Below are 27,499 nucleotides of genomic sequence, written 5' to 3'. Positions count from 1 at the left end.
GAACCCCTGATTCCCTTACTGATTAAAAATCTGTCTATCTCAGCTTTGAATATACTTATCGACCCAGCTTCTACAGCTCTCTGAGGTAAAGAATCCCACAGATTGACTATCCTCTGAGAGAAGAAATTCCTTCTCATCTCTGTTTTAAATGGGCAACCCCTTACTCTGAGATTATGCCCTCTGGTCTTAGACTCTCCCACAAGGGGAAACAACCTCTCAGCATCTACCCTGTCAAGCCCCCTAAGAATCTTATATGTTTCAATAAGGCTGCCTCTCATTCTTCTAAACGCCAATGAGTATAGGCCCAACCTACTCAACCTCTCCTCATAAGAAAATCCCTCCATTCCCGGGGTCAACTTAGTGAACCTTCTCTGGATTGTCTACAATGCGAGTATATCTTTCCTTAGATAAGGGGACCAAAATTGCTCAGTGTTCTAGGTGTGGTCTAACTAGTGCTTTGTATAGTTTTAGTAAGACTTCCCTAGTTTTATACTCCATTCCCTTTGAAATGAAGGCCAACATTCCATTTGCCTTCCCTATTACATGTTGAACTTGTATGTTAGCTTTTTGGGGTTCATGCACAAAGACTCCCAAATCCCTCTGTGCTGCAGCCTTCTGCAGTCTTTCTCCATTTAAATAATATTCAGTTCCTCTATTCTTCCTGCCAAAGTGCATAACCTCACATTTTCCCACATTATATTCCATCTGCCAAGTTTTTGCCCACTCACATAACCTGTCTATATCCCTTTATAGACTTGGGCCATCCTCATCACTTGCCTTCCCATCTATTTTTGTGTCATCCACAAACTTGGCAATAGTACATTCACTTCCCTCATCTGAGTCATTAATATATATTGTAAATAATTGAGGCCCCAGCACTGATCCCGGTGGCACTCCACTAGTTACAGGCTGCCATCCTGAAAATGCCCCCCTTATCCCAACTCTCTGTTTTCTATTAGTTAGCCAATCCTCTCTCCATGCTAATATACTATCCCCAACACCATGGGTTCTTATCTTATTAAGTAGCCTTATGTGTGGTACATTATTGAACACCTTTTGGAAATCCAAATATATTACATCTACTGGTTCCCCTTTATCTATCTTGCTTGTTATCTCCTCAAAGAATTCTGATAAATTTGTTGGGCATGATTTCCCCTTCATGAAGCCATGCTGACTCTGCTTGATTAGATTATGTATTTCTAAATGCTCTGCTATTACATCCTTTATAATAGACTCCAACATTTTCCCAATGACAGATGTTAAGCTAACTGGCCTATAGTTACCTGTTTTTTTTGTCTCCCTCCCTTTTTGAATAAGGGTGCTACATTGGCCATTCTCCAATCCTCTGGGACTTTTCCAGAATCTAAGGATTCTTGGAAGATTACTACCAATGCATCCACACCCAACTTGAAAACCACACCCAACTTCCAATTTATTTTGTGCTTATTGGAGTCACCGAATATGCTTCCTACCTCATTCACTTCTCTCTATCCATTCTCCTCCCTCCTGGTTATTTTATTTTTCTCTCCTTTTTTCACTTTTCCGCTTTACCATTCTTGCTCATATGTAATTGCATCTTGTGTGTTTGCCTCAGAAATTGTGGTGGGGAAAGACACCCAGGCTGGGGTACTGGTGCAGCAGCATTTGACTAAGGAGATAGGAAGATTAGAGGCACCAAACACTGGGTTGGGAATACATATCAGAAATACTGCCACAGATTTTATGAATGTTAGAGAGCCACTTAGTTGCTGATCTTCTAAAGGTGGAACAGTTTGCCAAATAGCCTTGATTTACTGGGTAACTGCACATTACCTGGCCAAACGGCTCAAAAAAGTCCTAGGTTCAATCTTTAGATGTGCTGAGCTAATGGAGGAGGCTATGGCTGCTGCCAGAACAAAATCCCCTGGAATCCCAGGATTGCGGAGTGACCCAGGTAAAAGGGTAAGTGCTGTTGTGGTGGGGGTTGTAGGGAGAGGGGGTCCATGGGGGTCGGCAGCCCCTTCCCCATGTCCATGCCTTTGATCATGCACAGAGTAGAGCAGATCGAAGGACCATCCCCTCCAGCTGACATTGTTTGACCAGTGATACAGGCCACATGCAAGCAGCCCATCTGGAGCTGTGAAAATTGCAAGGGAGGTGGGAATAGGCCCTTAAGTGCTTGTTAATCGGTCACTTAAGGGTGTCAAGTAGAGGCAGGGCAGGAAGGTTGACCATGGGCCTTCCCACCCAGAACTTACTGCTGTTGGAGGTAGGAAGGTGTCAGGCATCGGTCCCAAAGCCAACCCACCTACTTTTCATGCCCTCCTGCCTCCTTCCTTGCCTCCTACAGGGCAGAAGATTCTGTCCTGTGTGTGGGTATTTGGGAAATGTAGAACCTGGCTTGGCTGTCATGCTTCCACAATCAAAACAGTCTGCTGATCTCATATATGAATAAAGGGAATTGTGGATATTGTTGAAATCATAAATTAGTGTTTTGAGCAGAGGAGAAAACTGGTGTTGAAAAATCAAACCAACAGAGCCGAGTGCTGCATGGAAAATCTATAAAGCTAGCCACTTTGTTTTGCCATGACCAAGTACTAAGTCTTTTGAACAGGGGCTAATATACCAGGAAATTATGGGACAAGAACAGTTAATCTTCTAAATGCGACTCAATTACTTCCATATGTCTTTCTCACTTTGTGTATAGTGACAGCATTAAGATTGTCCAGATGCAGTACAAAGTTCCCTGTCATTATCTTAACAATATGCTCAAAATAGCATGCCTCCTTAACCCATGAAGTCTTTGCAGTCCTGTAAATTCTTGGTTAAGCTTCCTTGATGAGCTGAGAATATCATCAACAGCTTAATAAGTCTTTATTCTTACATCATCTCTGGTGAGATCAACATTAGGTCGGTAGGTGCGAGTCTCGAGTCTTGTATGAGCCACCTTTAAAGGGGCAGCCTTAGCTCGAAGATCTGCTTCAAGGCGTCGAATATCCTCTTCAAGATCTGCGATCTCCTCCGAGAGCTGAGTGAGAATAAGGACAGATAACAGGGTTTTATCATAATAAACAGAGAAAGTGGCTTCACAAAATCAACCCCTTAATTTTTGAAACTGGCATTTTGTAGACTACAGGCATATTTTTTTCTAAGTTCCAAAGTCAAAATAAAGAGTCTAATGTAGGACATCACCATGGTGAAAAAGAGTTCAAAAGATGAGATAAATCAGGAAGTGGTGTTGGGTGATGCCAAGTTAGGGTTCCAAAAACCTGAAGATTGTCGAAGGAAGCAGTGGACAATGAATTCTATAGTCTTGAGATATTGGGAAAAAATGATTTGGAATAATAAACATTGACTTGGATTTTGCAATCATCAGTGAATGGTCGGTGCCATTCATAATGCTTACAGTTATTCACAGATTTTTAGTAGGCTTTTGCGTGACAATTTCTGGTCATTGGGAGTCCAAATGTGGTGCCCTCTACAGGATATCTGGGGCCTATGTGAACAAGGCAAGCAACAGGATGCCTCTTCAACCAATCAGAAGAATTCTTACTGAGGTCCAAACTAGGAAATGCAAGTTACAATATTCAATTCATTGCAAAATTGTACAGAAATTAAAATAGAGGGAAAGAAATATGGGATTAGGGACAGAAAGGAAAAGTATATTTTCTTTTTGAAAAAAACTTGCTCTTTTTAAAATCTCCAATGATAATCAAAATTTGAAAGAATGAAACTCAATACTGAATGAGACCCAATATTTGTAAAAGTAAATTTTCAGTGTCAGAGAGATTGTTTGGTATTAATTAAGACTTACCAAGCCATTAAAAATGAACTTACACTTGAATGGGCAAGTCCTAACTTTTTCTGACAGGGCTAATGGGTAAGTACTGCAACATCATGACATTCCCTTCATATAGTTCAATGCTGGTCGCTTGAGAAGATGCTGTTATAGCAAAACTTCTGGAGGAGCAGGTCAAATCGGACAGCCATTTCCCAATTTCTATGCTTAATTGTGCATGGATGGACACTGGAAGTCGCTGTCCAATGTGCTCATTGAAGAGCAGTGAGTGCTGATAGTCTCAATCATTTACTCCTACTGCAAAATCTAGACTAACATGATCAGTTTTGATTTCAAGAGAATGTAGGGAAGAGAGAGGAACACTGGATAAATATTCTACAAAAGAATACAAAAGAATATAAGGAAAAGACAAGGGAATGGGATCACAATAGGTTGCTTTAGTTGAACTGCTAACACTGGCACAGGTATGATGGGTTAAATGGTTTCAATCTCTGCTGTATATGTTATGATTTGATAAAGAACTACAACACAATGGGCAGTGTACTAAAGTTAGGTGCAACATGTCACATTATCTTTCCAACTTGCCTATCTTAAGGCTCAAAGTACCATCTTTGTATAGGAATACTGTGTTCAACTAAACGAGACTCCCACTGCTAAGGTTTTTTAATAGCAATGAGAAGCTCAGCATTGGTATTTGATTCCGGTACTAGTATGGGCCATTAGAATTAGCTTTGATCTAGTAAGCATCATTTTGTTACAGAAAAGTCCTTTAATGGGTTAGAAATGTATATTTCTTTTTAAAAAAGTTAAAATACAAATCAATGGAAAATGTACATCCAAGCAGAATGAAATTCATTACATTTTTCTCCTGCCACTTCAATTCACTAAGCGCCTGTTCAAATTCATGAATTCTCTTCCTGAAGGCAAAGTCCGTGGCAACCCGTTGTGCCTCTATTTCGTTATCAGTCTGCAAGGCAAAAATCAGGAGTCAATAGGTAAACCTAATTTCAAAAGACGTTTGCCATCTGCTAATCCTTTAGCCTTTATGAAAGACCCCCGCCCACCCCCGACATTTACAATTCAATCTTGTGCTGCTTTGAGAATATGTTCCTCTTCATGAAATGACTGGCCCTTTAATTTTCCCTCCCTCACTGTGGTGAAGCACATTCCCACAGTGGCATGACTCAGATTAGTAAATGAATGAAGGTTCATGGATATGTGCCAACTTCTTACACTCCATGGCACAGCAAGTTGGAACACCGGTTCCTTCCGTTAACGTGACCTTTGTGAAATTTCTGGGTTACATCACATCATATCACAAGTCAACAGGACTAGACTAAAAAGATATTTTCTACAGTATTTTTTTTCCCTTTTCCATTCCCCAGCACCAAAGTGTCTCTGCAATTTGATCAAAGTGCTTCTGTTGAGATATCAGCAACAGGGTGTGAAAGGCCACCTTTGGGCAATTCACTGATCAACCTTCTCTGAGAAAACTCAGTTTAGTGTCTCTCCCTCCTCGACATGGCAGAGACTTTTATCAACAGCTTAAAGCATGAAGTATCATGACACATACCTAACACACACTGCCAGCTGTGCAGAATTACTGATCTTCAAGCTGGGTTTATTTTGTCACAAAATAGAAGCTTTTAAACAGGAGAGAGTAGAGTCATGGGGAAGATCTTAATAAAAATAGGCTGGTTGCACAAGAAATTGTGGTCAGCATAGATAAGGGTTCAATGGACTGCAGAAATTAAAACACAGGTGAACTGGATCCCTGTTGGGGTTTGTATTTGCCTATATTGTATCCTTCCTCCTTGAAGTCCACATGCAGTTGCAATTTCCAGTAGCATGGGGTGAGGATTGGTGGGGGGGGTGTGGTGTGTGTGTGCGTGTGCGCGCGTGCGTGTGTGTTCATGTTCGTGTTCACCTATTAGCCACTAAGGGCAGGAGCCCTGGATTTTTACTTAGCCAAGGAACGCAGGGGTCCAGAAAAATCACCTTCGCTGTTGTCACAGGTAAGATCAACACAGACCTGGGGGTCAACTTGAAACTTTTGATGTCCTGTTATAACTCTGCCGAAATAAATTAGGATTTATTGATGATCTTTACATTGTACAGTTTTGTTCTCTGATAAATATGGTCACCTTTTCCTACCCCCTTTTCCTTGAAGAAAGAAACAAATATTGTTGTAACTTTTATTTGATATTAACATTAATTAGAGATTATACTTAATGTATATTAAAGTGCAATTACTTGCAAAAATTGTTAAACAATTTTGGGAAATATCATTTGCTAGTACAGGACTTGAGTATTGCTGGAAAAAAAAGAGACATGCTGTCTAAGCTTTTCAAGGGAGGCAGTGGAGTAGTGGTATTGTCACTGGACTAGTAATCCAGAGACCCAGGGTAATGTTCTGGGAACCTACCACACAGCTGATGAAATTTTAATTCAATAAAAACCTGGAATTAAAAATCTAATGATGACCATGAAACCATGACCATGAAAGGTTGATGGTTGTAAAAACCCATCTGGTTCACTAATGTCCTTTAGGGAAGGAAATCTGCCGTCCCTACCTGGTCTGGCCTATATGTGACTCTGGACCCCAGCAATGCCCTCTTAAATGCCCTCTGAAATGGCCTAGCAAGCCACTCAGTTGTATCAAACCACTAAAAAGTCTAAAAAAAAATGGAATGATACTTTAAGGACTACCCGGCATTGACTTAATGCGAGGTAATGCATTTGGGGAGAGCAAACAAAGCAAGGGAATACTCAACAAATGGGAGGGGATTGAGAGAGATTGAGGAAGTGAGAGACCTTGGAGTGCATGTCCACAGGTCCCTGAAGGTGGCAGGACAAGTCGATAAGGCGGTAAAGAAAACATATGGAATGCTTTCCTTTACTGGACGAGCTATTGAATACAAAAGCAGGGATGCAATGATGGAAATGTATAAAACACTGGTTAGGCCACAGCTGGAATTTTGTGTACAGGTCTGGCCACCACATTAAAGAAAGGACATAATTGCTCTGGAGAAAGTACAGAGAAAATTTACAAGAATGCTGCTAGGGCTTGAAAATTGCAGCTATGGGGAAAGATTGAATAGGCTAGGGTTGTTTTCCTTAGAACAGAGGAGGCTGAAGGGTGACCTAATTGAGGTGTACAAAATTATGAGGGGCCTAGATAGAATAGACAGTAAAGACCTGTTTCCCCTAGCTGAGGGGTCAATTATCAGGGGGCGTAGAGTTAAGGTGATTGGGAGAAGGATTAGAGGGGACATGAGGAAAAAATTTTCACGCAGAGGGTGGTGGGCGTCTGGAATGCACTGCCTAAATCGGTGGTTGAGGCTGAAATGCTCAAGTCATTTAAAAGGTACTTGGGTCTACATCTGAAGTGCTGTAACCTGCAAGGCTACGAACCAGGTGCTGAAAAATGGGATTAAATTGAATAGCTAGTTCCTTTTCATCCTTTTCTGGGTGGCACAGACATGATGGGCTGAATGGCCTCTTTCTGCACCGTAACTTTTCTATGTTTCTCAGCACTGGAAATGACAGTGGCAAACTCAGTCCTATCAACCCTGCAATGTCTTCCTTAATAACATCTGGGGCTTGTGCCAAAATTGGGAGAACTGTCTCACAGTCTAGTCAAACAACAGCCTGACACAGTCATACTCTCAGAATCATACTTTACAGATTATGTCCCAGGCACCACTATCACTATCTTAACAGGGGTGGTGGCAGCACAGTGGTATATAGTCAGGAGGGAGTTGCCCTAGGAGTCCTCAACATCGACTCCGGACCCCACGAAATCTCATGGCATCAGGCCAGACATGGGCAAGGAAACCTCCTGCTGACTACCACGTACTGCCCCCTCTCCTGCTCAGCCGATGAATGAGTACTCCTCCATGTTGAACACCACTTGGAGGAAGCACTAAGGGTGGCCAGGGCACAGAATGTACTCCGGGTGGTGGATTTCAATGTCCATCACCAACAGTGGCTCGGTAGCACCCACTGCAGACCACGCTGGCCAAGTCATAAAGGACATAGCTGCTAGACTGGTTCTGCATCAGGTGGTGAGAGAACCAGCAAGAGGGAAAAACATTCTTGGCCTCATCCTTACCAACCTATCTGCCGCAGATGCGTCTGTCCATGACAGTATCGGTAAGAGTGACCACCGCACAGTCCTTGTGGAGAGAAAGTCCTGTCTTCACATTGAGGATACCCTCCATTGTGTTATGTGGCACTATCACTGTGTTAAATTGGATAGATTTTGAACAGATCCAGCAACTTAAGACTGGGCAACCATGAGGCATTGCAGGCCATCAGCAGCAGAATTTTAAAAAATTAATTGATGGGATGTGGACATCACTTGCTAGGCCATCATTTATTGCCCGTCCCTAATTGCCCTTGAGAAGGTGATGGTGAGCTGCCTTCTTGAACCGCTGCAGTGCATGTGGTGTAGATGCTGTTAGGAAAGGAGTTCCAGGATTTTGACCCAACGACAGTGAAGGAATGGCGATGTATTTCCGAGTCAGGATGGTGAGTGGCTTGGAGGGTAACTTCCAGGTGGTAGTGTTCCCATGTGTCTGCTGCCCTCGTCTGGATGGTGTCAAGCTTCTTGAGTGTTATTGGAGCTGCACTAATCCAGGCAAGTGGAGAATATTCCATCACACTCCTGACTTGTGCCTTGTAGATAGTGGACAGGCTTTGGGGAGTCAAGAGGTGAGTTACTCGCTGCAGGATTCTTAGCCTCTGATCTGCTATTAACCTGCAGACTGGAGGAGGTAACAGCAATAGGGAGGAATGAGGCCATGGAGAAATTTGAAAACAAATATGAGAATTTTAAAATTGAGGCATTGCTTAACCAGGACCAATGTTATGTGGATCAGCAAGCAAAGTGGTGATAGGTGAACAGGACTTTTAGGATATGGATAACAGAGTTTTGGATAAGCTCAAGTCTATGGGGGGTAGAACATAAGATTGTTGGCCAGGACTGCACTGAATAGTCAAATCTAGAGCTAACAAAGGGCATGGTTAGTGGTTTCAGTAGCAGAGTTGAGGCAGGGGCGGAGTCATGCAATCTTATGGAGGTGGAAATAGACTGTCTTAGTGATGGCATGGATATGTTGTCAGAAGCTTATCTTGGGTTCAAACTTGACACCACATTTGTGAAAGGTCTAGTGCAGCCTCAGACAGTTGCCAGGGAGAGGGATGGAGTCAGTCGCTAGGGAATTTAGTTGAAAGAAATTTTACTCATCTAATACCGGATATTGGACAGTAATCTGACAATTTAGAGTTGGAGGACGGATGGGAGAGGTGATCTTGAGTAGAGCTGAGCGTCTTTTCTGTGGTATACTATGTTGTGCTCTTGGAACAGCAACAACTTAAATTTATATAGTGCTCCTCCCAGAGAGAACGTCTCAAAATACTTTGGAAACAAGGAACACTGAAGAAGAAAAGAGGGAAAATCAGTGGCTATGATGAAGAAGTGAGGCACAGACAGGTTTTAAAGGAGACTGCAAAGCAGAAGGGAAATAATGAGGTAGAGAAATTACGGATGGGGTGAGGCCATGGATAGATCTGATGTTTATAATAATTTGTTGAGGTACAGGAAGCCATTGGCATTAGACAAGAAAGATGGGGGGACAATGGGTGTGTAGGGCTTTGCTGCAGAAGAAGAATCTGGGAAGGCTGATATGCCATCTGAGGAATCGCAATTCCTTTCTGATTATAGGCCTCTCTCTCCAATTCAACCCAGACAGGTTGGTGAGCAGTCTTTAGACAGCTTTCTCAGAAATAGTAACAGTTCAACATGCCCATGCATTAAATATCCCCTCCTTTAATACAAACACTGCTTTTGAGCAAGAATTAATTCACAGTGAATAATTTATCTCCTAAATTTAGAACCTCTCTTTCAACCTCCCTCTTTTATATTTCTCTATTTATATATGCAGCATTTAGCAAAGAAAACGATAGGTCGGCACTGAGTGAATAAGTATAGTGATTATGTCACAATCAGTGTAAAATATCTTATTCTCACTTGCATTCCTGTACACTACAAGTTACAGTCAGCATTACTGCAGCTTGAAGCCAAGATACTGGAACAAAGCGGCCTTAATGCCACATTTATTTTACACAAGTTTAGCATTAGTGAGATGGGAAAATGCAAACTAGACAGACATCCATGGCATTCATTTCTGCTTTTGTGATATCAAGTTCTCATTTAAACTTACATGTTTAATGGTAGCTGAAATTGCTTCACGGAGACTGGTCGAAGCTTTCATCTCTGCATCTGCACGATCCTTGTTGTACCGACTGAACATATCCCATTGCTGTTTAGTGGTGGAGCTACCCATAACAGGGCAACAAAAAATATAATTGAAAGTTGTGCTCATCTGTCCCTCCTCCAAAATTTTAGTTTATCTTTCTTTTCTCCTTTCAGAGATCATGAGAAATTTCTCACTCTGGAATGCCAATAACAGTTCAATGGGAAAATACATGGTTACACAGAGTTTTGTACTGGGTCACAAAGATCAAAAAAGTATCAGTATCAGTGACAGGTTTATGCTGAGTTAGTTATTCAGCTAGCAGTTGGCCCCAGGATCTGAGTTCTCATTTCTGATTTGAATATTTGGTGAGCTGTGCTGGAAAACACACTCTGTGAATATTGAGTAAGGACAAAATCCTGTGATTTTGGCTGTGATGTTCATAGTGATATTGCCTGTCAAGATTCATTGCATATAGGCTTACACATGTGAAAATGTTCACTTGGGGAACATAGTAAAGGCTGCCCTTGCTCATGAAACTATTCCCTTTCATGTCAGCAGGTAGGGGAAAATCTGATTTACTAGTATGTTGGAAGGAGCCATATCATGAAAGCATTTACTTCAAGCAAACAAAAAAAATCATAACCCCAATGTTACGTATATAAGTCTTCAGTCACAATGGCACATTGAGCAAATTCAGCACCAGGTGTGGTTGTCTCAAATTCAATCCCCCAGTTTGTGCTGACATAGTTGATCTCAGCCAAGCAACATTATGGATGTTATAAATAGTTTTTGAGTCCTTGGGGTAGAGAAGAAATAACATAAAATAGGGTTCCTGCTCCTGATCAATATCCAATTACCAATGCATGTGTGTGTGCATAGATATCAGGTGAAGATAAAATCGGTCTCAGCAATGATGCTCTGGCTGATGACCTGTTGACAGTCAATATCTCAGTTCACAGAAAGAATAGCCACTTGGGCAATGTACTTCCCGGTCGATGGCATGTTGGAACTGTACCCAAATATGCGTCAGCATCTTGATGAAAAGGAGAGGGAGTGTAGAACTGAGATTAAAATATGCAGAGATGTAAAGTCCAGAAGGATCAGAGTGGGAAAATACAAAGACATTTCTTACCCTGGAGGGATACGTAATGGGTTCGGTTTGAAGGAGATATTTGGGGAGTTATTGTTGAGTGACAAGGCGACTCCATCAATATTCAAAGCATCCTTTTTATTGTTGATATCAAAGATTAACTGCTGATGCGCTTCCATCAACAAACTACAAAAAAGAAAAGGACATACAGTAAATAATTCTCTGCATATTGTATAGCATACATCTGAGCAATCTGCTGCTAAAACACTGTTCATGTATCATAATGTAGCATCATGTGATGTTCTATCAGGAGACATTACATCATTGTCTGTATTAGCTTCTAACTACACCACTTCAATCCTCTATGTGCAACTCCATTAGAAACAGATAGCTAAAGAAAGCATACATATAACATTCAAGAACAATATCTGACAGGAAGTTTAAATCAGTAATGACAGAACCAGAGACAGAGAAATCTACTGGTGCAGGGTAGTGAGTTCAGATCTCTTGAGCTCTGACCGACAGACTCAATTGCTCTTTGTTGGGAATTGGTCAGGCAATCTTTTGGAGGAGGAGGATGTCACTGGGAGCACCTGTACAAGAGGTATACCAGTTTCTAAGCCAAACACAAACTAGGCTGAATAATGTCCAGCTCCACCAGTTGATGGAGAAAACTATGTAGAGGCGTGACAGCAGCAATACTTTTTAGATATGTTTTTTAAGTGGATAGGGAAAGGAGTAATTTAATAAACCCCTGCATATTGCACTAGAGAGATTGCAAGACAGGACTTCAATTAGAAGAGAAGTATTGCATATGGAGAATTTAAAAATCTGAGCTAAATACTACAGAGTTCCTGAGGATAGGACCCAGACAGCTGAATAGAGGAAGCTAAAATGTAAAGGCATCAAGGATATCCCACATTTGCAATTATTTACAGCCTTATCACTGGTTAAGTACTGCCTGATTTTAGGGTGACCTCGTGGATTTGGTTATGTAGTAGTTGCTGACAGACACCAAAGTGTATTTATATAATACTTTTAATATGGGAAATTTATCAAGCTATGTTAAAGTGCAAACAGATGGCAAGCAGCCAAAGGAGTTAAGGGAGGTGACTGAAAGCCTGTTCAAAGAGGTAAGTTTTAAAGGAAGCTTTTGTCATTGAGGTAAAATATAGATAGGTTTTGGGAGAGAGTTCAAGGATATAGGATCAGATAGCTGACTGCTTGGTCACTGATGTTGGAATGGATGGAAGAAGATTGGAAAAGAGGCCAAAGTCATAAGGACACAGGGTATGGGGTAGAACGTAGGGATGGATAAGTTGCAGTGGTTGGGTGAGGTAATGGAGTTTATCCTTAAATTTCAATTCAATGCACTCATGAGAATGGGAGCAAATGATATTGGTGAGAACGGGGCCAATAGGGCAATGAGACTGAGAGCGGACAAAATGTGGGCAGCAGAGTTTTGGAGGAGTTGAAGATCATGCAGTGTGAAGAAAAGTGAACAAAGCACTGGCAAATTTGAGCCTAGACGTGGTAAAGATATGTATAGTCCAAAATGCAAAATCTAGGTACTTCTGCAAAAGGATTATGGGGGGGAATAAAAAGGAGAAAGCAAGAAATTAATCTCACAAGTAACTCTCTAGGAATTGGCATTTGCAGAGTTCTGAATGAAGATGAACATATGATGTGCCTTTAGATTCTGGATTTGGATAATTTGTTATTGTACCTGAAGTTTTGGGTATAAATAATGGAAGATAAGTGACTAATAATCAGAAATACTCAGAAAATAGTTCACAACTGGTGGCACATACCAGAGTTGTTCAAAGGCTTCAGTGATTTTTTGCTGAAGAGCTTTCTTTGAGCCATCGATCACCTCAACTTCCTTAAGAAGCTGTTCATGCACTTGATCCGTCACAAGATCAATATCCTGTCGGCCTTCCCGTAAAGTCAGATTCTCAGTGGCAACATCGAGATTCAGATTCTTGGCTTCTAAAGCAAGTTCTGCTTCCTCCTTACTCTAGAAAAGATTAAATCAAGCAGAAATCAGCATGTAGAACTAAATCTGTTCAGTTGCACATAAAGAACATCCTTTCCGCCAAAGGAAATTCTAATACAGCAACTCCTCTTCGCAGAGCACAAAATGAGGGTGAAAAGTTACTTCTGGATGCATTAGCAGAGGACATGGAATAGGTGACCTTCCCTCTTTCCCAGCCAGGTATATGGTTGAAATGGGAGACCAAGAGAGGGTATAGGAAACAAATTCATAATTAAAAAATATATGGTGCAATCATTTTTGATCAGGTTGAAAGAATTAGAAATATTCATATGCTCTATAGGTAACTTAAAAACTAAACGTATCCCTGAGTCATGCAGACCAGGAGGGTCTCAGATGTATCATGTGGTCTTTGTTGAACTGGTCAATCTCAACTGACGACGTAGTAAGAGCTTTACAGTTGACTTCTTGTAGTTTAGTAGAATAGGGGACTGAGAATAGTGCCTTGGTATTAACAGAGAAGTAGGAAGGATGTGGAGGTGCCCTGGAATGGGTGATTAATCCAGAAGCAGGGGACTTGGAAGTCCTGCTGATCTAAAAGACAGGGCATTATGCAAATAAAACTCTGCAGAGTTCCACATGGCACCCAGTCTGATTGACTACCTGATTGGGAAACGGGTATATAAATTTAGTTGCTGTCAGTAACACATGGGAATGTTCCTCAATAGTCAATGGATGGAGAGGGTTCTTTTGAATTGCAGTGAGAGGGAGGGGCAAGCTGGTGCTGGAAAATCTGCAAAATCCATGGGGATGCCAGGGCCGAGGAAGCCCAAGGACTTGTTGAAGGGGAAGGCGGGTGTTGAAATTTAGGCCTAGGATTCCCATTCCATTCAGAAAGAGGAAAGATCAAATTTGGGATCTTCATGATTGATACAACTGGGGCTGTGCCATGCAATGCACTACCCACTGTGGTATCAAGAGGTTGAACATTTTCATTTCTATCTTGTTTGGAATTAGATTCTTATAAATTATTTTTATTGCAGTACCAAAATATTTGAAGTGTTTAAAATTTCTCTTTGTTCCATTTTACTAACTTACATACCTACCCCCTCCTCAATGTTCAAATTGTGCCACTGGGTGCTCTCAAATATTGTAATTTGAATCAAAGCTCTGCCTCTCTACAGCACAGTACATGAAGCCCCACTGTGCTGCATTACCATAATGCCCAGAAGTGCGGATGTGATACTGGTTTCAACATAATTGTGCAACTTTTAGCACAAACTTACTTTGCTTAAAGCATCTATCTCAGTGTTAATGTCGCCAAGAGTGTTCTCTAAGTTTTCTTTCCATCGCTCTACCTCATCCATACGTTCGGCGAGTCTGGTGCTGTTGTCTTCTTGATCCCATTTAGTCTGTGACAAAGATGAAAATGTTCAGTTTCAACAGATATGCTTAAGTAAAGCGTAAACCCTGGCATGGAATTTTGCAATTACATTGTTGGTTTGTACATCTTTACATGAAAAATGGCAGAAGGGGACTGCAGAAAAAAAGAACAAATAAAGTAACAGTCAGTGCCTTTCCTATGCTCGGGAATTCCCAAATTGCATAACAGGCAGTAAATTACTGGAGACAACTTATGCACAAGGTCTTACAAATATTGAATGAGAAATGGCTATTTAATATAGGAACATGGGACTTAGGGGCAGGAGTAGGCTATTTGGCCCTTTCGGCCAGCTCCACCATTTGATACAATCATGGCTGATCTGGTTGTGGTCTCAACTCCGCTTTCTTGTCTACCCCCATAACCATTGACTCCATTGTCTATCAAAAATATACCTAAGTCAGCGTTGATTGCATTCAATGACCCTGTGCCCACAGCTTTCTGGGGAAGAGAATTCCACATGCTAATGACCTTCTGACAAAGAAACTTTCTCCTCATGTCTGTTTTGAAACGGAGACCTCTTATTCTTAAACTGTATCCCCTAGCTCTCATCTCCCCTACAAGAGGAAATATCCTCTTGGTATCCACCCTATCAAGCCTTGAAGATCTTATATGTTTCAAGAAGATCACTTCTCATTCTTAACTCCAATGGGTATAGGCCCGATCTGTTCAACCTTTCTTCATAAGATAAGCCCTTCATCCTAGGAATGAGCTGAGCGAACTTTCTCTGAACTGCTTCTAACACAATTACATCCTTTTTCAAATAAAGAGACCATAACTGTACACAAAATTCCAGATGTGGTCTCACCAGCTGTAATAAAACTTCTCTACTTTTATATTTCATTCTCCTTGTAATAAATGGGAACATTCCATTTGTCGCCTTCATCACTTGATGTATCGGCATACTAACTTTGTGATTCATGTACCAAGACACCCAGATCCCTCTATACCACCAGGTTCTGCAATCTCTCTCCATTTAAATAGTATACTGCTTTTCTATTCTTCCTGCCAAAGTGGACAAGTTCACATTTTCCCACATTATACTCTATCTGACAATTTTTTACTCACTCACTTAACCTATCTATAACCCTTTGCAGACTCTTTACTTCCTCATGACCACTTACTTTCCTATCTATCTTGGTGTCATTGACAAATTGAGCTACCATACATCCAGTCTCTTCATCCAAGTTATTGATATAGATTGTAAGTAGTTAAGGCCTCAGCACTGATCTCTGTGACACTCTACAGCTTGCCAACCCAAAATAGACCCATTTGTCCCTACTCTCTGCTTCTGTTAGCTAACCAATCCATTATCCATGCTAATATGTTACCCCTTACGCCATGTGCTTTTTTGTGTAGCGCCTTTGATGTGGTATCTTATCAAATGCCTTTTGGAAATCCAAGTACATCACATCTACACATTCCCCTTTATCAGCGTTGCTTGTTACTTCCTCAAAAAACTCTAAGTTAGTTAAACACAATTTCCCTTTCACAAACCTATGTTGACTCTGCCTGATCCTATTCTGATTTTCTATGTATCCTGCTATAACCTCCTTAATAATGGGTTCTAGCAATTTCCTTATGACGGATGTTAGGCTAACTGACCTACAGTTTCCTGCATTCTGTCTCCCTCCTTTCTTGAATAAAGATGTTGCATTTGCTATTTTTCAATCCCACTGGGACCCTGCCAGAATCGAAGAAATTTTGGAAGATTATAACCAATGCCTTTACAATCTGGGCTGACACTTATTTTAAGAGTCTAGGATGCAGGCCATCTGATCCTGTAGAATTGGCAGCCTTTAGGTCCAATAGTTTTCCCAGCACTTTATTCCTGATGATGGTGATTGTTTTAATTTCCTGCCTCCCTTTCACCTCTCGACTTTTTAATATCTTTTGGAAGTTTTCTCCGTTTTCTGCAGTGAAGACAGACAAAAAATCCCAGTTAAACACTTTTACCATTTCCTTGTTTTCCATTATCAATTCTTCAGACTCACTCTCTAGAGGGCCAACACTAGCTTTAGTTACTCTTTTCCTATTTAAATACTTGTAGAAACTCTTACTATCTGTTTTTATATTACTAGCTAGCTTTCCCTCATACTCTATTTTCTCCCTCTTTTTTTTGTCATTCTTTGTTGGTTCTTAAAATCTGTCCAATCTTCTGACCGACCACTAATCTTTGAAGGAAACACTGTACAAATCTGCAATTTGATACAATCCTTAATTTCCTTATTTAGCCACAGATGCTGCAATTTTCTCAGTCTTTCTTTCTAACTGGGATAAATCTTTGCTGAGAGTTATTAAATATTTCCTTGAAAGTCTGCACTACATATCTATTGAACTACCTTTTAACCCAGTTTCCCAGTTCACTTCAGCCAGCTCTGCCTTCATACCCTTAAGTTGCCTTTTTTAGTTTTAAAATACTAGTCTTAGACCTACACTTCTCCCCTTCAAATGGAACATGAAATTCTATCATGTTATGATCGCCGTCACCAAGAAGCTCCTTTGCCACGTGGTTATTGATTAATCTTGTTTCATTGCACATTACTAGGTCTAGAATAATCTGCTCCTTGGTTTGATCTAGGACATATTGCTCTAAGAATTTGGCCCAAATACACTCTATGAACTCATTTTCCAGGCTACCCTTGCCAATCTGCTATGTATAATCTCCATGTAGATTGAAGTCACCCATGATTACTGCAGTGCCTTTCTTGCATGCTCCACTTATTTCTTCCTATATAGTCTGTCCTACAGTGTAAGTACTGTTAGGGGGCCTATAAACTACCCCCACAAGTGACCTCTTACCTTTTCTAATTCTTCTCTCTACCCAGACTGATTCTACATCTTGCTCTTTTATGTTTTGGTAACGTTGGATCCTGAATGATTGTTGTCCATGATATCAGGAGAACGCTCTGCTTTTCTTTGAATGTCTCCACAAGATCTTTTGAAACACCTCAGTAAGGCCTTGATTTAACATCTCACCCAGACAGCAGCAGCTCCAATAATCCAATGCTTTAGCAATATTGCACTGAGTGGAACGGTGGATTATCACACTGCTCTTTTGGTCTAGTACCTGGTTTTCAGTCTAGCCAAGACTTATCAAAGTTACCTAATTGCTCGTTTTACACACAATACCTTTGCTGCCAGCACAAATCTTGGGTCACCGGTAATACAATAAAGGGAACAAGAAAAATGTACAACAGAGGTGCAAGGAAATTGCTGTAGAAATAATACAAAGCATGTGAATTGGTTTTAGGATTACAACTATTTGAAAGCTAGAAACATGATTATATGTATGAATTAAATTCTAGTCAGTTGTTAAGTACTAAAGAAACTAGACTGATTTCTGGTTCAGTAAAAAGATTTCAACAATAATCAGCTGGTGTGATCACTGAAACAAATGCATTTGACGGTATATGCGTTTGATACAGTTAGTCGAAAAAATACTTCTGCGTTACCTAATCATAGAATAATGGGGTACAGAAAGAGACTATTCAGCCTATTATTATGCCTGTGCTGGCTCTGAAAATACTATTCAATTAGTCTCACTCTCCCGCTGCTTTGCCATAGCCCTAATTAAATGATAAACGTTTTGTTTCTATAGAAAGATGAGGTAAGTGGGCTGAATAACTTCCCTCATGTGTAGTCCTTGTGAACATGAAATGGGGGTAAAGATCACTTTGGATCACCCAGCTGAAGGCTTGCACCATTTGTATTGAGACATAAATGTATTGGAATACAGTGAGAGAGAGAGAGGTGAAAAGTAAAAATTTCCATAAAATTAAAAGAAAAACTATAGTTCTTATTGATTGCATATATTGATCTTGAGGGATATAGCTCCGTCCATGCTACTGGACAGATACAGTGGGGGTGTAATGCGTTACCTTTCCAGAAGATCAACATGCAGATGAAGACTAAGTGAATACATGGACAATGTTACGCAATATTGTTATTTTTAAACTTTCCACTTCTTGAAATATTCATTCATGGGATGTGGGCTTTGCTGGCTGGGCCAGCATTTATTGCCCATCCCTAGTTGCCCTTGAGAAGGTGGTGGTGAGCTTCCTTTTTGAACCACTGGAGAATTCCTGCAGTGCATCTTGTAGATGGTACACACTGCTGCTACTGTGCGTTGGTGGTGGAGGGAGTGAATGTTTGTGGATGTGGTGTCAATCAAGCGGGCTGCTTTGTCCTGGACGGTGTCAAGCTTCTTGAGTGTTGTGGCAGCTGCACTCATCCAGGCAAGTAGAAGGTATTCCATCACACTCCTGACTTGTGCCTTGTACATGGTGGATAGGCTAAGGGAAGTCAGGAGGTGAGTTACTTGTCACAGGATTCCTAGCCTCTGACCTGCTCTTGTAGCCACAAAATTTATATGGCTGGTCCAGTGAAGCTGTATAATACAAGTCTCAATAGGCCTAAACTTCTGCAGAGTGGCGAGTTGGATTGCCACTCCGTTCCAAGTTTCTTACCTGAAATATTTTTAGATCCTATCTCACCCGACATTCCAACTCAGGCAGGGTGGGATTCAGGCAGTGTAGCACGCCCCAACGCCTGGTGTTGAGGGCAGTTCAGTTGGATTTAAGGAGGCCACACCTGCGTTGGGGATGGGGATTCCAGCGGAGGTTTGTTGGGGGGGTATAGGCGTGGACCCGGGTCGGGGGAGGGGTCAGCGGTTGGGGTGGGGGGGGGGATCATGTCAGACCTTGGGGGTGGGTTGTCAGGTTGAGTTGTGCCTCAGGCAGGGGTGTTGGCTTGGGTTGGGTCAGGCCTTGGGGTTTTGGTGGGGGGGGGTTTACATTGGGCCTCGGGGTTGGGGGGGGGTGTGGGGTCGGGAAGGGTGGTGGAAATCAGGAGTTGGGCCTGGGGGGAGTAAGGGGAAGTCCCGGTGGTGGGGGAGGGGGCCGAGTCCCTTGTGAGGAGGGGACAATCCTATGGTCAGTCCCCAGGTGTGGGTTGGTTGGTGGGTGGGTGGGAGAAGTCTCCAGGGGTTCGGGGTGTGGGGGTTGTCCCATTGGGGTCAGTACAGTGGTTAACCAGATGTTAAAACTGGTTTTAATCCTTTTAAGTTTTTCTGAGTAACTATTAATGTAACACAGTTGGAACCATCTGAAGTTTGAGTGTTAAAATCACATTTTCCAGATGGTTCCCAGTGTAGGGCAATTGCCCAAGGGAAGTTTGCACTTCCCAGGCAATTGCCATGCAAACTTTACCTGGGAACTTCCCGGGGCGGGGAGGATGGGTTTCCCAGCACACCTTTGGGGTACCGCCCAATTATACTGACCTGGAGCTCAGAAGTTGTGGCCAAATATCTTGATCAATTCAGGATGGAACACAAAAAAATATATTTTGGCCTTGATTTTATGGGCAGTGGCGAACAAATGATGGAAGCCATTCATTACATTTACCCACAGACTCTCTGTGGGCTTTTACATTGAAACCCACAGTCATTAGAGAGCCCTGAATACTGAAGAAGCCTCACTGTAGCAAGCAAGGCCAATCATGTATAGATACAGAGAGAGCGAGGGAAAAAAGTATCTTTTTCAAAATTCTCCAGCGATTCTTGAAATTTGAAGGAATGAAGTTACACACTTGTAAATGTTAATTTTCAATGCTAGAGAACTTATCTGGCAGTAGTTAAGATTCATCACACTATTAAAAATTCATTTTCACCAGAATGGACAAGCCTTAACTTTTTCTGGTATGTTTACTGGGCATCTATCACGCAAGGATCTCAACTTTACACCGTTCCATATGTTTCCATGCAGAGTTATTTGGCAAGAAATCTACATAGCAAAGCTTCTAGAGGAGCAGTGCAACTCAGAGAGCAATGTTCAGATTTCTGCTTTTAACTGCACATATGCGGATGCGAAATGTTGCTTTCTGATTTACTCCTTAATAACTGAGCATTGATAATTCCCTTATTTCTAGCACAAAATCGGGGCCATTATCTTCCTGCCTTCCTGTGGTTGAAACTTTAAAAATGCTTTCTGTGTGTAATGTTTACTCAGAATTTATCTTCAAAAAGTTGTATCTTCCTCAAAATTCCACATTATTCAGCATTTGTGTTTTTGTAATTGTAAACCACACTGCTTCAAATTGAGCACCTTTGTTTCATTGGGTCACCCAATATCCATTAAGAAATTAGAAAATACAGTTGCGCATTAACTCATTCATTAACAGTATGTTCAAATCTGGTCTTGACTCTTACCTGATTGTTGGTTTCATTCCGCAGGGCCCTGCCTTCTTGGCGTATCTGATGGGACATATAACGCTGTCTTTCTGAACTGGTTGAAATCTGGTTATTGTTGGAGAACCAGTCTGGAACAGAGTACCTTTGAGCTGCCTTTAAACTTAGCGTTGCCATTTTGCCACTGCGAAATCAACTGAAAAAAACACCTTCAGATTATTAAAAGGGTTGACTAGGACTGAGCACTGTCTCCTCTGTTATTGACATTGTATATTTGTTCTTAGGATGGTTTGGACAAGAACAAATCGCATTCTAATAGTAATGAAATTGGGCATTCAGACTGAATACTCTGGGAAAACAAAGTATCAATCCAATTGAAGGGTTTGCATGACGAACACAAAAGCAAACTTGAATAGTTAACACATAAACTCCAGGACTGAATGACTATCTGTAATACTCTCATGGTCACAGTTTCTTTATTCTCTCACAACTCTAACCAACAGCTACAACTTTGTACCTCCAACCTTAGTGATCTTTTATCTGTGACATTTTTGGTCCCACTATCTCTTCTGGTATCAAATGGAAGTTCCACATCTCCTCTATTCCTACAACTGCCTCAAGATATTTGGTTGTCTGCTTCAGTTTTGCAATTTTTAAACTCTCCATGAACCTATAGCCAACTAAGACTCAAATTATTACTCCAATTATGCAGCAGGGCAGAATATAACATTTTTTTATCCAAGAAGTGAGCTTTCTCTCACCTTTAAACTCAAGCTTCTGTGTTTCAATTCTTCTCTCGCTTTTGATGCTTCTATAGTTAGTGCACCTCTGAACTTTCCTATTGTGATGTAAATACATCATTGCCCCATCGCTTTCCTTTTCCCTACATCCTCGCAGTAGTTAGACCAAAAAAATTGTGTTTTTCATTCCTTCCCATTATATCAAAGTTATTAAACTTTATTTCCTCTCACCTATCATCACAATTTACATTTTGGCAATGCAGACATACATTATTTCATGGTACTTTAGAGAGGAGAGAGGAAGGGAGGACAGAGGAAGGGAGGACAAGAAGGTCAGAAGGGGAAAGGGGAGAGAAGGAAGGAAGGAATAAACTTTCATATAAGAACACCTTTCACACACTAAACGTTTCAAAGCACTTCACCACCAATGAATAGCTTATGAAATATGGTCACTGTTGTCATGTAAACAAAAGTAAAAGATAAATTAGTTAGGTGGTCATTGTTAAAGGAGGTATTCTGGGGAGGTCTTTGAAGGAGGGGAGAAGAGTGACAAAGTAAAAAGGTTTATGAAGAGAATTGAAGAGTACGGGCTGTGATTGATGAAGACTCCATGCTGATGCATTGGACTGGAGAGGGAAGCAAACTTACAGTAGACCAGAATCAGAAAAGCAGGGGGCAGGTCACATAAAATATCATGTAGGGGTGAGGAACAACAACAACTTATATTTATATAGCACCACTAATGTAATGAAATGTCCCAAAATGCTTTATAGAAGGATCATTATAAAACAAAGTATGACACGAGTCACAACAGGAGATATTAGGTCAGATGATCAAAAGCTTGGTCATAGGGATAGGTTTTAAGAAGTGTCGTAAAGGAGGAAAGTGAGGTAGAGAGCCAGAGTCGTGTAGGGAGGGATTTCCAGAACTTGGGGCCTCGGCAACTGAAGGAAGTTGTAAAAATAGGGAGGGACAGCTTTCCCTTCATCCTTCAGGCTAGATTCTTTTAAGATCACAAACAAATTCCTTTAATTACTGCTCCATGATTGACATTATTTTCTTTCAAACTTTTTTCAAGTTTGGTGATGTCCTGCAGTTTAGCTCTTGACCATGTGTTTTTTAAGAACATAAGAGATAGGAGCAGGAGTACACCATATGACCCCTCAAGCCTGCTCTGCCATTCAATATGATCATGGGTGATCTTCTGCCTTAACTCCATCACTTTCCTACCATTCCCCATATCCCTTGGTTCCCAAAGTTTTATCTATCTCAGCCTTAAATATACTCAACGATGGAGCATACACAACCTTCTTGGGTAGAAGGTTGATCAGGCTAATACCTGAAATGGGTGGGTTGTTTTATGAGGAAAGGTTGGACAGACTTGGCTTGTATCCACTGGAATTTAGAAGAGTAAGAGACAACTTGATTGATCCTGAAGGGTCTTGACAGGGTGGATATGGAGAGAATGTTTCCTCTTATGGAAGAATCTAGAACTAAAGGTCATTATTTAAAAATAAGGGGTTGCCCATTTAAAACAAATGAGGCAAAATTTTTTCACTCAGAAGGTCGTGAGTCTTTAGAACTCTCCTCCTGAAAAGGTGGTGGAAGCAGTCTTTGAATATTTTTAAGGCAGAGGTGGATAGATTCTTGATAGGCAAGAGGGTGATAGGTTATCAGCGGCAGGTGGGATGCAGATTTCAGGTTACTATCAGATCAGCAATGATCTTATTAAATGGCAGAGCAGGCTCGAGGGGTTGAATGATCTACTCCTGCTCCTTGTTTGTATGTTCGTAAATAATTGATTCATAACCCTCGAGTGTAGAAAGTTCACCTCATTTTAGTCCTAAATGGTCGCCCCGTTTTCCTGAGACTTTCCTCCCTGCTCCAGACTTCCCAGCCAGGGGAAAAAAACCTTTGTGTCCGCCCTGTCAAGTCTCTTAAAAATCTTGAATGTTTCAATGAGATCACCACCCATTCTTCTAAGCTCCGGAGACTGTAGGCCCAATTTACTCAGCCTCTCATCACAGGATAACCTTCTCAACCCTGGAACCAATCTTGTGAAACCTTCACTGTACCACCTCCAATGTAAGTAAATCTTGCCAACATGCATTTGCCTTCCTGATTGCTTGCTGTACCTGCATGCTAACTTTGTGTGTTCCTAGTACAAGTGCATCCATGTCTCTCTGAACATCAACGTTTAGAAGGTTCGTGCCTTTTAAAAAAACATCCTGCTTTTCTATTCTTACTATCTAAGTGAATAGCCTCACACTCCTCCACATTATACTCCCTCTGCCTTCTGGTTGCCCACTCACTTAACAACAACTTATATTAATCTAGTGTCTTTAATGTAATAAAATGTACCAAGGCGCTTCATAGGAGTGTTATAAAACAAATTATGACATCAAGCTACATAAGGAGATATTTAGTCTGATGACCAAAAGCTTGGTTAAAGAGTTAGATTTTAAGGAGTGTCTTAAAGGAGGAAAGTGAGGCCGTGAAGTGGGGAGATGTCGGAGGGAATTCCAGAGCTTGGGGCCGAGGCAACTGACATCAGGGGCACCAATGGTGCAGAGATTAAAATCAGGGAGGCACCAGAAGCCAGAATTATAGAAGTGCAAAGATTACAGCAATCGAGAGGTGCAAGGCCACAGAGGGATTTGAAAACAAGGATGAGAATTTTAAAATCAAACGTTGCTTGACCGGGAGCCAATGTTGGTCAGTGAGCACAAGGGTGTAAGGTGAAAGGGACAGTGAGAGTTAAGACAAGGGTAGCAGAGTTTTGGATTATCTCAAGTTTACAGAGGGTAGAATGTGGGAAATTAGCCAGGGCTGGGTTGGAACAGTCAAGTCTAGACATAATGAAGTCATGAATGAGGGAATCAGCAGTAGATGAGCTGAGATGGGGTGAAGTTGGGTGATATTATGGAGGTGGAAATAGGCGATCTTAGTGATGGCACAAATATGAGGTCTAAAGTTAATCCCGAGATCAACCTGTCTATTTCTCTTTGCAATTTCTTTGTGTCCTCCTCACAGCCTACAATCTCACCTAGCTTTGTATCACTCGCGAACTTGGATACATTATTCTTGGCCTTTTTGCCTGAGTCATAACATAGATTGTAAATAGTTGAGGCCCTAGAACTGATCCTTGCGGCACTCCATTAGTTACAGCCTGCCAACTTGAAAATGTTCTGTTTATTCCTACTCTCTGCTTTCTGTTCATTAGCTAATCCTTCATCCTAATCCTTCATCCATGCTAATAGATTATCCCCAACTCCATGAACTCTTATCTTGCATATTAACCTCTTGTGTGGGACCTTATCTAATGTGTTTTCAAAATCCAAGTAAACTACACCTACTGGCCCCCCCTTCTTGCACCCTACTAATTACATACTGAAAAAGTTGTAATATATTTGTCAAACATAGTTTCACTTTCGTAAAACCATGTTGACTTTGTCTGAGCATATTATGATTTTTCTAACTGCATTGTTAAGACTTTCATAATAATGAATTCCAGCATTTTCACAATGATTCATGACAGGCTAACTGGCCTGAGGTTCCCTCACAAAGCCTGATAAAGTGTTGGTAAGTGCCTGGGTTTCCTGTTTTCTCTCTCCTTGAATAGAGTTGCTACATATGCTAACTTCCAATCTTCTGGGACCATTCTAGAATCTAGAGAATTTTGGAAGATCATAACCAGTGCATCCACTATCACTGCAGCTACCTCTGTTAGAACACTATGAAGCAAGCTATCAGATCCTATAGATTTTATTGGGTTTTAGTCCCTTAAATTTCCCTAATAGTTTTTCTCTGCTGATATGAATTATTTTAAGTTCCACACTCTTATTAGCCCTTGGTTACCCTCTATTTCTGGTATGTAATTTATGTCTTCCACAATGAAGACAGAAAGAAAATGTTTCTTCAATGTTTCTGGCATTTCCTCATTCCTCATGATAGTTTCTCCTGTCTCGGCCTCTCAGGGGCCAAACATTTACTTTAGCTACTCCTTTTTTGTACTTGAAAAAGTTCTTAGAAGAGTTTTTTTCTATTCCTGATAAGTTTACTCTCATTCTATTTTCCTTTTTTTTAATCAATCTTTTGGTTGTCCTTTGCTGGTTTTAAAATTAGAAAGTACAGTATGAAAATGATTTTTCTTACAAGTTGCCATCAGATTTGTTTCTACTCACTTCTCCATTCATCAACGTTTTTGGGTTATAGTTCTAATGAAATCTGCAGCCCTCTGGTTCATTTGTCAAATAGGATATTCTCCAATTATGATCTCGGATTTGAATATTAACGTGCAAGCTAAGCTACATGAAGCTCACCATTACGGAGCCAGATTTGGTTTTCACCCAATGGCCTTCCAAGTACACTTTCCAGCACAAGCCATTAGAAGCAACCAAGACCAGGAATCTCTGTTGATTTTTCTCTTTCTGACCCTAGTAGTGGCTGCTAGTGCTGCCTGGGTTGGGATCAGGTCATTCAGGACAATCTGGAGCCTTTCTGCTTTTTGCTCGGCTGCGGAGCAACCTATGGGAGTTTTTGCCTTTCCACTCGAAAAGAAGAATATTTCCCAAAGTTTTACTGTTGAGTCTTCCTGCAGTAGTTGAAGGCATTAATATTATCATTTGAAGATTCGACTCGACGAAACAAAAATAAATGTCTTCTATTAATTAGGCACACGCTAAGAAAGTGCACCACATTTGGGTACATTCGAAACCCAGGCACTTACCAACACTTTTATCGGGCTTTGAGGGGCTGTTGTTCAGGGGCTCTGGATCACGGTCCCGATTAAACCACCTTATCGATTCTCCGCCCGGCCTTCCAGCTGCTCCTTCCCCAAACACGAGCGCCGTTGCTCGGAGACCGGACCCTTCGCACCAATCAGAAAAGCGATACTTCGACAAACACAACCATGGCAACTGGAAGTGCGACAACACACATGGGCCACTGGATCGATAACTTAAACTCCGTACTTGTTGATGCTGTTTTGATGAGAGATTGGCAGCCTTTGAAAATTTAGCCAAGATCCGCAAAACACTTAAAATATTTTTCAGGCGAGGTCGTTAGATCCAGTCCCAGCCGGCTGTAAATGCAACAATTATTAAATAAAAGCAAAAAAAAAACTGCGGATGCTGGAAATCCAAAAACAGAATTACCTGGAAAAACTCAGCAGGTCTGGCAGCATCGGCGGAGAAGAACAAAGTTGACGTTTCGAATCCTCATGACCTTTCAACAGAACTAAGTAAAAATAGGAGAGGGGTGAAATATAAGCTGGTTTAAGGTGGGGGAGGGGGTGGGGGGAGAAGTTGGGGGCGGGGTGGTTTGCTTGTCCCTACAACCACCCCCACCCCTCACCTTAAACCAGCTTATATTTCACCCCTCTCCTATTTTTACTTAGTTCTGTTGAAGGGTCATGAGGACTCGAAACGTCAACTTTGTTCTTCTCCGCCGATGCTGCTGAGTTTTTCCAGGTATTTCTGTTTTTGTTTTGTCAACAATTATTAAAACCTGAAGTGACCCGAATTCAGACAAGAGCTTGAAATTCAGCACAATCTGAACTAAAATAACATTGAAGAACCCGGAGCAAGATGTGTGAGGTGAATAAAACAATCCGTGCAAGGTATGGCTAATAAAATATTTGGACAAAAAAAAATTGCTGGAAACACTCAACAGGTCAGGCAGACTTTCCCTTTCTGAGGCACGTGTAATGATTGTTACGACCAAAGTAAAAACCTGTTCACAAGGGGCGCCGAATAAGCATCATCCCCGTGTATTAGAACATACATCAATATAACATCTCTGTAACGGAAGCTAAGATTAGGCATTTATCCCCTGTGAAATCGCTATGCATACTCCTGGTCTACCATTTAGATAGGAAAGTATGAACAGATCTGGTTCGATCAGTGGAATACACAAATGCACACGATAGACTAAGCCGTATTTCGTGTCAACACAAAAAACTGGCGAAGTATCAGGAACCTGTAGAGCACATGTGAAATCCTTCTTC

The 27,499-nt window shown here is 41.2% G+C and overlaps 1 protein-coding gene across 1 annotated transcript in view; it reads right to left on the bottom strand.

Annotated features, from left to right (window-relative positions):
• tekt2 (tektin 2 (testicular)) overlaps positions 1-26,291 on the bottom strand; it is a 32,965-nt gene extending 6,674 nt beyond the window's left edge. Inside the window, exons 1-8 of the mRNA XM_041213092.1 lie at positions 26,222-26,291; positions 20,774-20,948; positions 14,411-14,536; positions 12,943-13,148; positions 11,174-11,317; positions 10,006-10,120; positions 4,638-4,745; positions 2,864-3,007 (exon numbers count right to left, since the gene is read on the bottom strand). Of these exons, the coding sequence (XP_041069026.1) occupies positions 2,864-3,007; positions 4,638-4,745; positions 10,006-10,120; positions 11,174-11,317; positions 12,943-13,148; positions 14,411-14,536; positions 20,774-20,929 (999 nt within the window). The 5' untranslated portion in view covers positions 20,930-20,948; positions 26,222-26,291. The remainder of the gene's footprint in view (positions 1-2,863; positions 3,008-4,637; positions 4,746-10,005; positions 10,121-11,173; positions 11,318-12,942; positions 13,149-14,410; positions 14,537-20,773; positions 20,949-26,221) is intronic.
• Between the last annotated feature and the right edge of the window lie 1,208 nt (positions 26,292-27,499).

Source organism: Carcharodon carcharias, chromosome 19 (genome assembly GCF_017639515.1).
Source record: "Carcharodon carcharias isolate sCarCar2 chromosome 19, sCarCar2.pri, whole genome shotgun sequence".
Lineage (NCBI taxonomy): Eukaryota > Metazoa > Chordata > Chondrichthyes > Lamniformes > Lamnidae > Carcharodon > Carcharodon carcharias.
This window is presented reverse-complemented; position numbering and strand designations above follow the sequence as displayed.